This window comes from Perognathus longimembris, chromosome 23 (assembly GCF_023159225.1).
Source record: "Perognathus longimembris pacificus isolate PPM17 chromosome 23, ASM2315922v1, whole genome shotgun sequence".
NCBI classification, from domain to species: domain Eukaryota; kingdom Metazoa; phylum Chordata; class Mammalia; order Rodentia; family Heteromyidae; genus Perognathus; species Perognathus longimembris.
The window spans coordinates 14,668,075-14,684,311 of record NC_063183.1 but is presented as its reverse complement, the minus strand read 5'-3'; the positions used below and the strand labels follow the sequence as shown (position 1 = coordinate 14,684,311).

General features: G+C 50.4%; 1 protein-coding gene across 4 annotated transcripts in view; it reads left to right on the top strand.

Annotated features, from left to right (window-relative positions):
• The first annotated feature begins 2,110 nt into the window (after nucleotides 1–2,110).
• The window catches only part of Mgrn1 (mahogunin ring finger 1), a 39,680-nt gene continuing 25,553 nt past the window's right edge, over nucleotides 2,111–16,237 (top strand). For all 4 annotated transcript variants that reach the window (XM_048332226.1, XM_048332228.1, XM_048332225.1 and 1 more), the window contains exon 1: nucleotides 2,111–2,341. In XM_048332226.1, coding sequence (XP_048188183.1) covers nucleotides 2,254–2,341 — 88 coding nt within the window. In that variant the 5' untranslated portion in view covers nucleotides 2,111–2,253. The remainder of the gene's footprint in view (nucleotides 2,342–16,237) is intronic.

Below are 16,237 nucleotides of genomic sequence, written 5' to 3'. Positions count from 1 at the left end.
GTTACCGCCCCCTTTCCCTGAGGTCACATCCTAATCCACCTAGCCACACCCCCCACCCTTGCCCTTGATAAGGCTGGTCTGGGTGAGGGTCGCCCCTTCTCTCCCTTCTCTCCAGCCATGCATCATCTCGGTCACAGGCCAGCAGTTTGGTAATAAACTTTCTCTCCTGCCTGAATACTGTGTGGCGTTCTCCTTTACCGGCTAGGTACTTTAAAAAACCTAACAAGAAGCTGAAGTAAAAAGACAAGAGGGGGCTGGGAATATGGCCTAGTGGCAAGAGTGCTTGCCTCATTCATATACATGAAGCCTTGGGTTCAATTCCCCAGCACCACATATACAGATAACGGCCAGAAGTGGCGCTGTGGCTCAGGTGGTAGAGTGCTAGCCTTGAGTAAAACGACAGGGACAGTGCTCAGGCCCTGAGTCCAAGCCCCAGGATTGGCAAAAAAAAAAAAAAAGTTTAATGGACTCTCCTGCCTGGGCTGACTCTGAACCCTGATCCTTAGATCTCAGCCTCCTGAGTAGGATTACAGGTGAGCCACCAGCGCCCTGCTTTGCAAATTTTTATTTTGGATATAAAGCAGTGAGATTTAGTTAGACCATTCCCAAGATGTGGATTCTCACAGTCATCCAAGTCACTCATGTTATTCCTTGTTCCAAGATCTTCTGACAAAGTACATTGTATTTTAAACGTGGACCATGGTAAGTTTGCCATCTAAGACTTTAGCCTGCTGCTGACCTTCCTAGCTGCTCAGGAAGGCATGACTCGGGGAACACTTTTCTTGTAAACCTAGTTCTTCAACTGGAAAAGGGGGTGAACACGGGCCTGCCTTTCATCTCCTGGACAGAGGTGTGAGTCAAAAGCCAGGAAATTCATTGCAAACTGGTTTCAACCCTAACCCTGATTCTTGGGGGAAACTTGCTTTCAGCACTTTACGTGTGGTGTTTGTACCTCAGTTTCCATGGCCTACTGCCTTTCGTGGGGGGGCTGGAAAGTTTGTGTCTTCATATGGTTAAGGATGTGGGAACCTAAGGTGCTGGTATATGTGTATGAATATATAAATGTTTATTTTTCTTTTAAAAATTGTTCTTATAAAGGTGACATACAGAAGGGTTAGTTACACAAGTCAGGTGAATAGTGCATTTCTTAGGGGGGAGTTCAGAAAGTGGGAGAAAGATGAGGGAGGGAGTAACAAGTATAATGTTTGTAAGTGTAACCCCTCTGTACATTATCTTGAGAATAAAACTAAATTAAAAAGTACATTTCTTTTTCTTTGCTTTTTATGCCACTCCTGGGGCTTGAACTCAGGGCCTGAGTACTGTCCCTGGCTTCCTTTTGCTTAAGGCTAGCACTCTGCCACTTGAACCACAGCACAACTTCTGGCTTTTTCTACATATGTGGTGCTGAGGAATCAAACCCAGGGCTTCATGTATGCGAGACAAGCCATCACCAATAGGCCATATTTCCAGCCCCTGTATTTCTTTTTGTGCAAGTGCCACGCCTTTGCTGGCTCTTCCCAGTTTTTCCCTCCAGTCCCCACCCACAAGTTGTATGCATATGTAAATGTTTACATGATTCAGGCGGAAGCTCAAGCAGGTGCTCACCGCAGGTGCTCGAGATTCTTCCACTGTGAGCCCCGCCCCAAGGCAGACGTGAGGGGTCACCCAGTTCTCTCTGCACGGCAGGTAAAGGTGCACCCTCTGCCGGCCTGCCCGGAGATTGTCCCTGGGAAGTGGGGGAGCTACGGTACCTCAGGATGATGTTTAGGTGTGGAGGTGCAAATAAGAGGCGCTGGGTGCACACCTGGGTCTGCATACAAACAGATGAAGAAGGGATTGACGAGTTTCGAGCTCAGTCCCTCGCTGGGGCCGAGGAGGGAAGGTTTATCTGAGCGAGGCCGGAGGTCGGATTCCCCGGCGACCCCTCGGCTTGGGCCCCTTGGTTTTTCCCGGGCGACCCGTCGCGCGTGGAGCACCCTGGGAGACGTAGTGCGTACCGGCATTCCTGGCTCCGCAGCTCTGCTGGAGCGGACTCTGTTTCCCAGGGGGCGTCGGTCCGGGGGCGGGGCGCCGCGTCGGGCTCGTGAGGCCCAGGGGCGGGGGCGGGGCGCCGCCGGGGCAGTGGACGCGCGTCCGAGCGGCCTGGTCAGGGCGATGTCGCTCTGAGGAGGTCGCGGCCGCCGTCTCCTTGCTCCCGCTCCCGGCTCCCGGCTCCCCCACTCCGCTCCGGTTCGGCGGGCAGTGCCGTGCGCCATGGGTTCCATCCTGAGCCGCCGCATTGCGGGGGTGGAAGACATCGACATCCAGGCGAACTCGGCCTATCGCTACCCCCCGAAGTCCGGTGAGTGCCGCGTCGCAGACCGCAGGGCGCGGGCCGGAACGCGGGGCCGGGGGCGCGCGGCGCGGCCGGAACCCTCCCTGTTCCCCCGGGCTCCGGGGAGCCCCGCGCCGCCCCGGCTGCCGTTCCAGCCTGAGGTGGGGCTGCGGCCCTGCGTAGCCTGGCCGGAGCCGGGCGGGGCGCGGCCCCTTGGCGACAAGTCACCTTGGGCCAGTCACTTCTCGCCGCCCCTGGAGCGCCAGGTGCACCGCTCGAGCTTGCGGGGTTGGCGGCCGTGAGTGGCTGGAGGGTACCTGCAGGTGTCTCCCCTCTCTGGTCATCTCCGGGGGGCCTGATCCACCGGGGAGGAAGTGACTTTGAGCCGATGGACACACAGCTGGGACCAGCACCAGGTGTGGGGCTTCCAGACGGCCGCGTTCTGACCCTGCTGCCTCTGTTGTGAGCGCGGCCAGACTGAACTTGTAGCTCCGTTGTCTGCCTTCTATCTCCTGTGGGGCCTTGTGCGGCTTAGAGAAGCGAAGACAGGAGGGAATATCGAGCCGTGGGACGCCCAGGTGGATCCCTGGTCCTAGTTTTTGGGCATTTGACCTGTTGTTACCATCTTCGCGTGTTCTCTGACCCCTACCAGGCCAGGTTTCCTTTGAACGAGGTCCAGGCCCACACCTTCCGCAAGTGGGCCCTGCTTCAGACCTTGGTGTCTTGGAACTTGTATTTTAAACCCATTCCCCAGGTGATTGTGCTGTCCACTCAAGTGTGACAAACTGAAAGGAGATAAGCTACTTGGGTTGCTGGTGGCAGGGGCAGAAAACTGGCACGCTTGGCGGGTCAGTTGGAAGGGGATGGAGATGGCTGGTCAGAAAGTATTGTTCCCACAGTGCTGAGTGATCTCATCCCTGTTTGTATCCCAGGCCCAGTGTCAAGGCAGCCTCGCCAGGTGGAGGGCTGTAGGCCCAGGGTTCTCCTAGAAACCCTCAAGGCAGATACTCAGATCTGAAGGAACAGTTGTTTGCAGCTGTCCTCTCCACTGGTGTTCTTCTCTTTGGCTGAGTTGTCTTGGTCAGGTTATTTAACCCCCCTGGATCTCAGTTTCCTCCTGGACAAAATTGTATGGTAACTTGCACTGTGCTCAGAACTGTGCCTGACACTTCAGAAATCTTTGGCAGAGGTAGCTGTAACTTCTCACAAAGGAAACAATGTGACCCACCCCAACCTTAGAAGCAGCTAGCTATGGAATGACATAGATACCAGCAGGCTTACTGTGGCATCTCCTGACACCTGGGACTCTAGCACTCTTTACAAAGCCACATTCATGGCACACACAGGCACCACTTTTAGATCATGCTGTGGTAGACTTTGCCAATCACTCTTTTAGGCTTCTCCGCTGAGCCTGTACTTGGTTTCAGAATAGCAGACTATCTCCACCAGCTGTCATCAATTGATTGTTTCTGGCCCTACAAGTGAACCCACTGGTTACTTGGCTGGGCTGATGGTAACAGACAGCAGTGCTGTGGACCTGCCCAGTCCAAAGGCTGCCTTGCTAGGCCAATATTTTTGTGTAGTTGGGGATGGAACCCAGCAATTCTGTGTGACAGACAAGTGCTTTATTACTGAGCACTGTCTCCAGATAACCATTTTTTCCTTTTATTAAGTAGTTATACAAAGGTGTTACAATCCCATAAGTCAGGTTATGAATACAGTGCTTTTTCTGACATGGACATGCTTCATATCACACAAAAGGAGATTTTTGACACTAGTTTTAATAAATAGTAATAGTAATAGCTTGTCTCTGGGAAGCCTCAAGCTTCCCCATGGCTTTCTCTATTTATTTTTTTATGCTAATCCTAGAGCTTGAACTCAGGGCCTGGGTGCTGTGCCTGGGGTTTTATCCTCAAGACTAGCCCTCTACTGCTTAAGCCATAGCCTCACTTCTGGCTTTTGGGTGGTTAACTGATGATAAGAGTCTCACAGACTTTTCCTGCCTGGGCTGACTTTGAACCATCATCTTCAGATCTCAGCCTCCTGAGTAGCTGGGATGACAGGCTAAGCCACTGGCACCTGGCCCCAAGGCTTTTCTTGATGAGGAACTCACCGGCTGTTGTGGCTTTTGCTGGTATTGGTATTCAGCAAGCACCTTGTGGGAGTCTGTTGATTTGGTCCCCCTGGAAGTAGTCTTGGAGGATGATACACCATATCGCAGCTTGCAGGCCACACATACTGCACAAGGCCACAACAACCAAATATTCCATCTTGATGTTTTGGATGCTAGTAGTGTGGGCAGCCTGCTTGTTTTTTTCTGTATAGAGCAAAGGGCACTGTCTAGGCGCCCTGGCCCCTTGAAGTTGAAGGTACACATAACAGTGTCCAACTCAGGTCCACAGAACACTTCCAGGTCCATACTTGGAACCACCTGTTGCTCCAGGACAAGCTGCTCAAATTCTGGCTTGAAGCAGGCATCCACTGTCCACTGTGCGAGGACCACTGAGCCAGGCTCTGGACTGCTCACACCTGGCCGCCACCACCCTGTCATTGGGATGCCCAAGTGGAGACCTGGCCCTGTGAGCCCAAGGAAGAGGAGGCCAGAGGGATGATGCTGAGGGACAGGAGGGGTGGCTCGGGGAGCCTGACAGACCTGCCCAAAACAGTGCTCAGTGTGCGCCATCACCCCAAGACTGGAATCCAGTACAGTGCTTCTTGAGCGTTTCCCTTTTTTTTTTTTTTTTTTTGGCCAGTCCTGGGCCTTGGACTCAGGGCCTGAGCACTGTCCCTGGCTTCTTCCCGCTCAAGGCTAGCACTTTGCCACTTGAGCCACAGCGCCGCTTCTGGCCATTTTCTGTATATGTGGTGCTGGGGAATCGAACCTAGGGCCTCGTGTATCCGAGGCAGGCACTCTTGCCACTAGGCTATATCCCCAGCCCGAGCGTTTCCCTTTTTGATCCTTATTCTCTTAGGTAAACTTACAGACACTGGTATCTTGTGTCTTTCATTGTTCATCTCTCCTGGTTCTTCACCCAGCACAGGGACCTCGGGATCCTGGCACTCCAGTGGCTTCTTAGGTGCCCCTGAACTCCACGACATCAGAGAAGAGTTGCCCATGAACAGAAGGGGCCTTAGGAGAAGGACTTTAGGAGGGCAGCCTGGGGAATGCAGAGACATGGGAGGTGACTTGAGGGCTCCCATGGGTTGTTCAACTTTATGAGAAAGCTTGTCATTTCAAGTCTGTCAGTGCTGTATGTCAAGAAGGAATCATTGGGGCCTGGGTTTTCTTACACTTCTCTCTACACTGCTTTGATTTCTTTTGTGGAAACTTTGGTCATGTATTCCAGTAGTACTTAGCTAATTTAATAATATTTACTTTGTTGGTTTTTTGTGGTATTTACCAGTTTTATTGGGCTACAGTTTATAAACATGTGACTCGATTTTTAGCAAATTTTAAAAATTCAACCACCACAGTTAATTTAATCGTTGCTGTTCTGTCCCCAAAACTTCTTTGTGCCTCTTTTGTAATCAGTCTCCATCTTCACCTCCCATCACCAACTCATCACTGATCTGCTTTTGTCTCTTTTTGCCTTTCCTGGGACATTTCCTGTCAGTGAAACCCTACAGTCGTGTGGGCTCCTTAGTTCTTTTACTCAGATTGCTTCTTGTCCTTGTTTTGTTTGTTTGCTTTGCTGGTCCTGGGGCTTGAACACAAGGCCTGGGCACTGTCCCTGAGCTTTTGTGGCTCAAGGTTAGCACTCTACCACTTGAGCAACAGCTCTACTTCCAGTTTTTTTGTAGCTTAATGATAAAAGTCTCTTTTCCAGGCTGACTTCGGAAGGAGTACAGGTGTGAGCCACTGGTACCTGGCTTTTAGAATGCTTCTGTCACCCATTCCTGTTGTAGCCTATGTCTGCACTTCAGCCACAGGACTGACATTTATGTATTATTTTCTTTTTTTCGTAGACGTAGGTTTATAGGTTTCCTTTTTTTTTTTTTTGCCAGTCCTGGGGCTTGAACTCAGGGCCTGAGCACTGTCCCTGGCTTCTTTTTGCTCAAGGCTAGCATTCTACCACTTGAGCCACAGCACCATTTCTGGCCTTTTCTTTATATGTGGTGCTGAGGAATCGAACCCAGGGCTTCATGGATACAAGGTGAGCACTCTACCACTAGACCATATTCTCAGCCCTCAAATCTTGTACTTTTTAAAAGGTAACTTTAATGGCAAATGGTATTAGTTTCCCTAATCTAGTAGTAACATAAGGTTTCTTTATATGTTTAGGAGTTGATGTTAATGAACATATTTAAGAACTTAAGTAATGACACAGTCCTTGCAGCCTGGGGACATTATTCTTGTCACACCATCCCAATTATAGATGAGGACACTGAGGTCCAGAGGTGGGTGTGGCTCAGCCACAGTTTATATTCGGAGTTCTTGGTGGGGCCTGGCTTAAGGTCAGGCCAGAACCTTGACTTCAGCCTGGTTCTTTGACTGTCTCCATGGCCTGTGAGTGTCCTGGTGGCCATGAGAGGCCAGCCTCAGTCACTGCCGCCCTCTGGAAGATGCTCTCTGTCTAGATATTTTGTGCGGCAACCAGGCCTTGAGACCTGTGAGCCTGAGAAGGGTCCTCCTGCCTGTGCTTCCTGCTTTGTGTGGGAGGCAGGAGAGCAGAGCAGTGCTTCCCTCAGGGAGGTCCTGTGGTGTGTTTCTGGGGTGTCCACGCTGGTTTCCTTCCTGGGAGAGTGCCCTTCACAGGGCAGTCAAGCCTGGGGACTGGGGGCTTGTTGGAGTACATACTGGGGGCTTTGGGACCTGGGTTCCACTCTGGCTGTGAACCCTTGTCACTGGGTTCAGTGGGCTTTAAATTTTACCGTGATGGCCCTTTTGTTTTGTGTTTGTTTTTTTTTGGCCAGTCCTGGGCCTTGGACTCAGGGCCTGAGCACTGTCCCTGGCTTCTTTTTGCTCAAGGCTAGCACTCTGCCACTTGAGCCACAGCGCCACTTCTGGCCATTTTCTGTATATGTGGTGCTGGGGAATCGAACCCAGGGCCTCATGTATACGAGGCAAGCTCTCTTGCCACTAGGCCATATCCCCAGCCCCGTGATGGCCCTTTTGTATACATGGAATCACAGCAGCTGTGAGGACTTAGCACAGGCCCCCACTATCTGCTAGGCTGGCCATTTCTTCCTATAAATGCATGCTCTTGACGCCTTCATAGGCACATTCTTGTTTCCTCACACTGCTGACTGGCCCAAAGCAGATGTGAGGTGACTATAGCCAGTCTCTAAAAGAAATAACAGTGAAGCCAGGTGTTGGTGGTTCACACCTGTAATCCTAGCTACTCAGAGGCTGAAATCTGAGAATCACAGTTTGAAGCCAGCCTGGCCAAGGAAGTCCATGAGACTGTTATCTCCAATTAACTGCCAAAAACTGGAAATAGTGCTGTGGCTCAAAGTGATAGAGCTTTGAACGAAAAAGTTTAGTGACAGCACCAAGGCTCTGAGTTCAAGCCCCATGTCAAAACAAAAACAAAACCACAACAAAACAGCTAGGTGCTGGTGGTTGATACCTATAATCTTAGCTACTAAGGAGACTGAGATCCAGAGGATAGAAGTTTGAGGCCATCCCTAGCAGAAAAGTCCACTTGACCCATCTCCAAAATTAATTAGAAAAAAAAAGCAAGGCTCGAAGTATGGCTCAAGTGGAGGAGTGCCAGCTAATCAAGTGAGTGGCAGGCCTTGGGTTCAAATACCAGTATTACCAAAAAGGAAAGGAAAAGAGAAGAAAGAAGGAACCTATAATGCCCAAAACACAGAGCAATGTTAGTTGTGCTGCCCTGGGGACATTTAAGGAGGTTCCACTGTGAACTGGAGGGGCAGTCAGACTTGAGACTCATCATTAGGGGTGTGTGGGGTGCTCCATTCATTTCTAATGGCAGAGTAATACTCCACTAGATTGATGGCCCACATTCTTCCTGGTTGCCAAGGATACTGGGGTAGTTTTACTCAAACAATTATCTTTTTCCAAATTTGTGGAAGAGGCTATGAATTCCATTGTCCCTTGGAGTGTCCATTCTGAGTGTCCCTCTGCCTGGGATGTGGCTGCTTTGCAGCCGGGTGCTCTAAAAGTCTCCCCTATTGAGAGGCAGAAGGCAAGAAACCTGCTTCAAGGGTTTGGGTTGTAGCTTGGTGGCAGAATGCTTGCCTAGCAAGGACGAAGCTCCAGGTTCCAACTTGAGCACAGGAAAAAAGAAAAAAAAATGTGAACATAAAGTCAGGGTGATATGGACAGCCAGTTGTCCTAGCTCCTCAGAATGCTGAGGCAGGAGGATGGCTCGAGCCTACCAGCCTGGGGAGACCCGATCTCAAGAAACAGGTTAGCTGTGGTGGTACGTGACACGCATTCCAGCTACAAGGGAAGCATGGATAGGATTGAGTGCCCCAAAGCCTTGAGTCAAACCCCAGTACTGATAAAACCCCAAATGAACAAAGAGAATCAACAATTTGAGGCCAACATCAGCTATATAGTAAGACTCTTAAAAAGCAAAAAGACCCTACTCCAAAAGTGAATTTCTGTCCTTGCTAAAGAAAAATTCTCTTGCCTGGGTTAGCCAAGACAGGATCTGAGGGGAAGCTCTGCACATCCTTTCTGAGGAGTCAGCAGGGAACCATTCCTTGTTTGGCCTTGCTGACCCTGGGTCCCTGGGGTGGCTATGGAAGCAGCCAGCTAGAAAAACTGGTTGTGCTGCTGTGATCCACCTGGACTGTCTCTAAGCAAATTTCTGCCTTTCCCTGAGTGTCCCAAGTCTTGTCTAGGATGGTACTAACACCCTCACCCATCTTGGGCCATTGAAGCTGGTCCAGGAGTCAGCCCTGTACTGCTGCGGAGCCTTGAGGTAGTCATCATCCTCCATGGCATACCCCCCACCAAACCAGGATCCTCAGATCCCAGCCTCCTGAATAGCTAGGAGTATGGACAAGAGCCACCAGTGCCTGGCCTGAATGTGTCTTTTATTAGGTGCTATGCTGGGAGGTGGCAGTGTGGCCCATCTTCAAGAGTAAAGAGAGCCAGGTGTACCTCACGCCTGTAATCCTAGCTACAGGAGACTGAGATCTAAGAACCACAGTTCAAAGTCGGCCTAGGCAGTGAAGTCAATGAGACTGTGTCCAATTAACTACCTAAAAACCAGAAGTAGATCTGTGGCTTAAAGTGATAGAATGCTAGCCTTGAGCAAAAAAGCTCAGGGACAGTGCCCAGGCCCTGAGTTCAAGCCCCACAGCCAACCAACGCCTCCCCCCCCCAAAAAAAAAAACAACACAACACAACAAAAAACAGAGTAAAGGAGACTCTGTGTGTGTGTGTGTGTGTGTGTGTGTGTGTGTGTGTGTGTGTGTGTGTTTCTTCCTCAGCCTTTTGAGGGCTACTTTGTTTTTAGGTGGTTGAGGCAGTAGACTCCTCAAATTCAAGACCAGCCTGGGCAAACTGGAAGAAACAAAACAGGACCTGTCCCAGGAAGTGAATTGTTTTTACTTTTTAAATTTATTTTTATTTTGTTTTTGTTGCCAGTTCTGGGGCGTGGACTCAGGGCCTGAGCACTGTCCCTGGCTTCTTTTTGCTCCAGGCTAGCACTCTACCTCTTGAGCCACAGCGCCACTTTCGGCTTTTTTCTATATATGTGGTGCTGAGGAATAGAACCCAGGGCTTCATGTATACGAGGCGAGCACTTTACCACTAGGCCATATTCCCAGCCCCGGTGAATTGTTTTTATTCTGGAGGACTAGAGTTTCTCATGTCAGGAGAATAGTTGGTTTGGCTGTGGTTAGCTGGTTGTGGAGTTCTAAGGCCCAGGATTGGTCAAAATTGGGCCAGTGATGTGCTGTACGGCTTTGACTGGTCACTTGGCATGTCCCCTAGCTCCCTAATTGAAGCATTGGGTAGCCTCTGCTTCCCTTAGTCCCTTTAAGATCTGTTTTTAAGTCTGATTCTGCCTGTCTACCGGAGGCCAGCAGTGTGGAGCCTGTCCCTGGCCCAGCCCAGTTTAGCTTTTGTTTTTCAAGGGGCCCGGAAGCTTTTGGGAAAACGTCCTGTACTTCCTGGATGACTGTGGGTGATGATAGCTCCTGCCTGTACAATCTCCAAACCAAGTATAACCCTGCCCAGCTGTGCTTGCCTGGGTCTGGTGTCCCTGTGTTCTATGTGGTGTCCAACTTCAGGTTGATGGTGGTTTTTGTCAAGAAGAGGGAGGATGGCATTCAATCACCTACATCCTTCTTGCCCTGCTCAGTAGATAACTGTAGTCTTGTCCCATTTACTTGCCACGTGTCCTGGCATCTGCCCTGTCCTCAGTTCCCAGCCCCTCCTGTGCCCCAGAAGAGACCCAAACCGATGATGAGGAAGTATATAAGCTGAGGTAGACAGCTTCCCTCTAAAACAAGTGGCTTGCAGCTTGTGGAGACACTGGACCATAGACTTGCTTAGTTATTGTCCCTCCCTCTAACAGGTGCTTCACTCAAGGAGGCTGGGAACGTCTTGTCACAGGCGCCTCTCTACCTGCCACAGGCTCCTACACAGAAGCAGCTCCGGGCATCCCTAGTCTGGCAAGGGCAGCTCCTCTTATCTCCAGCTTGCAGATAAGCAATCTAGAGTTGACTTCCTTGAGCTATGCCAGCTCCTCTTCCTGTCCCTTGTTACTGATTGGGTGAGGCCTGGAGAGGTTAGGTAGTAGGACCAGAGTAGCAGCTGGAGCCAGAGTGTGGCAGTCTGGAGATCTGGTAGCCCACAGACAACTGCGTGTGTGTGTGTGTGTGTGTGTGTGTGTGTGTGTGTGTGTGTGTGTGTGTATCTGTGTATCTGGCATAGCAATCAGTGAGCCAGTGATGAGCCAGTTGGACCCCTTTTGCTGCCTGCAGGCAGTGGAGACACTGACCTCACACTGGCAGCTGTACTGGGCATGGAGAGGCCTTCTGGAGAGCCAAACATCCAGGCTCTGTGTGTTTCGATCCCACAGCTCAGGTGGCTAAGCTAGGTTTAGCAGCAGTTTGTCAGCACTGTGTGAAGCTGGTAATGGGGTGAGAATTCTCAGCCTGTGGAATCAGGGCCTCTTTCAGCATTGGCCACTGTGCTGGCCTTCCCCAATCTCTTTTTCTCTACAGCAAACTCATGACTGAGGTCACCCAGCAAGAGTGCACCCTTAACCAGGGGCCACTCTGTTCTGAGGGAGTTCATATCTCAGTTTGCTCTGTGGCTGTTCATGCAAAGACACGAGGGTTTCAGCAAGGGCTATCATTCCTCACTGGCTGGGTGGGCCTCACTGTTTGTTTTCTTTGCTGTCCAGCAGAGTCTGTCTCAGTATCAGTCACCTTTCTGGCCTGGTGGATGTGTGTTGAACCCTTCCTGCTGCTGCTGGGTCAGTGTGGTAGTCATAGGTAGTCATAGGGTAGTGATCTTTTGGACGTGATATCTGGCCTTGGGCAGAGGGAAGGACAGTGAAAACCAATAAAGAGGTGAGGAAGAGCAGAGCCATGCCATGACTCAGTGTTGGTGTGCAAGGATTTAGCCGTGAGTGGGCAGGTGGCCTCCCCTGCGGAGTCCCAAGACAGGAGCAGCCTGTTGGGCCTGAGAGAAGAGGAAAGTGCTCAGGTATCCAATAAATGGATGGGGAGGTAGGTGCAAGGCAGGGTGGGCAGTGCTGAGTGGCATCTCTGGCTTGCAGGGTGGGGAGCCCAGTTCTTAAGGCGAAGCACAGCTAGAGTGTGAGATGAGGGGAGCCTGAGTTTCCTGGGACCTCTCTGAAATGCGTGGTAGCCCAATCAGGCACTTGGAGCCTATGTTGTTTGGATGGGTTGCTTGGGGCCCGGGGACTAGAACATCTATCACACTGATGTGTATTCTAATCCTTACTCTTGGCAGAATAAGCAGTGTCTGCAGAGGGCCCATTTGTGGCCTCCAGAGTGGACATGTTGTCTTGGGTTGAGATCCAATAGCCACAGCTATTGTGCTGTGCTGGTTCTTGATACATGTGAGCACAAGTGGTTCTCATGGATCCAGACTAAAAACTGTTGACCTAGTGGGTCCCAAACTGTTCTCTAGTAAACCAGAAGTTTAAACAGTTAAGTGTGTTGCCAAATCAGATAATATAATTGGGGGAATGTTGATGACCCATTTCATACTTCCCACCTTTCCTGCCCTCATCCAAGATTTCGTGACAGATTTGCTGTGGGGCCTTCCAGACCTTCTTATTCAGCTCGCTCCAGACTGATTGTGTTTTGCCTCTTTTTATTATTTATTTGTTTGTTTGTTTTGAGTCTACATTTGTCTATGTAGTCCAGATTGGTTGGAAGCTCATGGGTTCAAGTGGTTCTCCTGCCTCAGCTGAGTGGCTGGCATGCCAGGTGTGCACCCACCTTGTGATCTGTGGGCTCTGTGAGCTACCTACTACCTCACTGCTTTGGCATAGTTACTACAACTTCTGCAAACTGTAGAGCATTTCTACTTTCCTGTTATAAAGACAGTGATCATTGAGCACAGGTACACACCAGCTATAGACACGTGGTTCAGTCTGGCCTGTGCAGAAGGATAGCACCTTCCTTTCCACTGGCCATTCCTGTGAGCAGTGACCTAGGGCCTTGCAACTTTGGTTTTTCTGATCTGTACATGTGTTCTATGCCCTGATGCTCCATAGCTGTTCATCTCATTTGTGTTATCCAGTCCACCTGTAAGCAGCAAGGATGGGAACCACCTGAGCTTTTAAGTTACCTTTGATAGATAGTAAAGTAGGGGCAATGAAGGAATTTGTTCTAGCCATCACATCTAAGGACCGAACCGAGGACTAGGTCCTGGTATGTTGGTGTCATGTGGCTGGGATTTCTAGGCCAACCCCAGCCTCTGAGTGTGGCCACAGAGGGATTTTCAGCAGTTCTGATGGGGAAGGCTTTTCCATGTGACTGTTTGTGAACAACTGCCCCTTGTTTTCTGGTAGTGACATCACCAGCATTGTCCCCCACTGTCCTCTGAGCTGTGGGAGGGGCCCAGTGTGGGGATGAATCCTGGTGAGTCCCAGTTCCACTGACCTCAGAGCTCAGTTCCTCTCTGGGGGTCGGGCTGTGACCTCTAGTGTGAAGGAAGAGCCGGTGGTTGTGGCTGCTTGCTGTCATCTGTCTTTACACCATCCCTTTTCCCTCTTCCTCAGTGTTTTCTTTTTCCTCCCTCTCTCCTGGCAATGTCACTGCCTCCTCTTAGTAGCAAGGTGTGTGCACACATGTGCAGACACCACACACACATCACACAGACATGGGATTGTGTTCATATTTACAACACATGTACATGTGCATTCACACCTGTATGCACACACAATTCACTTGCTATCAGTTCCCCTGATTTCTTCCTTTTCCTGTTTGTATTTCAGTGCTGCTATTAGTGCTTGCCTTTGCATGTAGTAGGCCAGCACTCTACTCCTGAGCTACATGTGAGTCCCTGTTTCTTCCTTAAATATTCTTCTTTAAGGCTGGGGATGTGGCTTAAATGGTACGGCACTTGACTAACAAGTGGACGGCCTTGAATTCAAACCCCAGTAACACCCCCCCCCCAAAAAAAAGGGGAAAGTTTGTCTTTAAACCAAGTGTGGCAATAAATGCCTATAATCCTGGTTGTTGGAATATTGAGATAGGAAGAGCAGGAGTTTGAAGCCAGCCTGGGCTACATAGTGAGACGCAGCCTCAAAACTAATAGCTCTTGTGCTGGGAATATGGCCTAGTGGCAAGAGTGCTTGCCTCTTATACATGAAGCCCTGGGTTCGATTCCTCAGCACCACATATATACAAAAAGGCCAGAAGTGGCGCTGTGGCTCAAGTTGGCAGAGTGCTAGCCTTGAGCGGGGGAAAAAAACAGCTCTTAAAAATAACATAGAAAACTATAGTAATATGACACTCACACTTCACAGTGAAGACTTTGTATTTGCCTAATCTTCTTTTCTTGATTTTTTTTGTTTGCAGTCCTAGGGCTTGAACTCACGGCCTAGGCACTGTCCCTGAGCTTCTTTTTACTCAAGGCCAGCACTCTACCACTTGAGCCATAGCACCACTCTCAGCTTTTTCTGTCTATGTGGTACTGAAAAATTGAACCCAGGGCTTCATGCATGCTAGGCAAGCACCTTACCACTAAGCCACATTCCAAGCCCTTATCTTCTTTTCTTGAGGAAAAGCAACAGCAGCTTCCCTGACCCTCACTGGTCTCCCAGGCTGGGTCCTTCCTGTCCCATGGGGTCTATCACCATTCTAGAACAGGCTTCCTTCAGGTTTGGGGCTTTTATAACTGCTACTGTAACAAACATCTCTTGTAAACTTAACTTGTTTAACACCTATATGATGATTGTAGAAAATCTACAAAATAGCAAAGAAGCAACAACCCCCATTCAGTCACTTAAATGATACTTGAGTGTCAGGGCTTTGGAGCCTTTGATGTCTGCCCTAGCATGGTAGAGAAAGATCCAGTCCAAGGGGGAGGGGAGAAGGGAGGAGAGGAATAAGAAGGAAGAGAGGAAGGAGGAGTGCTCCCAAAAGACCCTGCCTGAAAGGGACAAGAGGTAGAGGAGTCGGGCAGAGCTTGTGGGACAGGCCATGTAAGCAAAGGGAAGCAAATACAAAGGTCCCGAGGCAAGGGTGGGGATGGCAGGGTGTGTCACAGCATCATGCAAGTTGCAGGTTGTATATGAGACTGACTACTATGGTTAGGAGGAGGTGGGCATGTGGGGCCTGGTGAGACAAGAGGCAGGGTGGCTTTCACTAGGGTAGTGAATCAGGAGCCGAAGAAGACTGTCACCCTGCTGGTGTGTTAATGTGCGGCAGTTATCTTTCAGAGCAATGGATTATTCAGTTAAGCAACATTCCAGTGTTTTCTGTCTGCCCTCAGCTGGGCTAGGGTAGTGGGAGCAGCTTGGAAGGTTGTTCCATTCAGGGTCTTGGGAGGCTGCCTTCAGACTGAAGCTGGCCCTGAGCAACTCAAGGCTGCCCACGTGCCTGTAGGTCAGGTGTGTTGTTGGCAGGACCCTCTGGTCCTTACCACCTTGCCTCCATGGGCTGTTCCTGTGTCTTCAGGAACAGCTGCTTTCCCCAGAGCTCTGCAAGTCACTCCCCATCTCCATAATGTGTCCTGGCTCCTTGTTGGCCCTGTCTATTCTGTGTGGGATTTGGGCTGAGTCAAGGCTCATTGGAGCCATCTTGGAAGCTTGCTGCTCCTCCTTTCTTTCCCCCACAGTGGTCAGGCCTGCAAGGTCTCCCAGGAGAAGGTTGGGACCGGAGGATGTGGGCCTGAGGACCCTACCTGGGATCTTGGGATGCCCCAGTTCATTGGTACAGGGGAGGCCTTGATCCTGTGCCCATCTGCCTCTCCCTGAGGCTTCTCCCCACCCTTGCTGAATCCTTGCCAAGCACACTTCTGCCTGTGGGGTCACTGCCTTCCCCCTAATCCAGATCCATGCTGAGCCCTGAGCCTAGCGCAGGTGGGCTTCTCAGTAGTCATGCTACTAGGTGCTCTACATACCTTGCTTGGTGGCAGATGAGGCTGGCTTTAGGCTGGGAGTGCCCTGAAGCCTCTGGTCTAAAACTCCATTCCCTTGCTCCATGGTTCTGGCTAACTAAGATGGAAACTGGGGTCCAGAGAGAGGGTCAATCACTGCTGGGGTCCCACAGGCCACTGTGGGAGATGTCATCATTGAAGTCTGAGTGCTAAGTTACACTGACGTGTCACTGCGGTGGGGCTGTGTGTGAACACCAGGAGAGTTGGGAAGTGTCCTTTGCTTACCTGTGTTACCTTTTAAACTTAGTTTTTTTGTTCTGCTGCATTTGTCTGTCTGGTTCCTTGCCCACATGGCAGGTAGCATTAGAATTGAGGTTAGGACCCTGCCTTCCATCAAGGATATGGTGGTA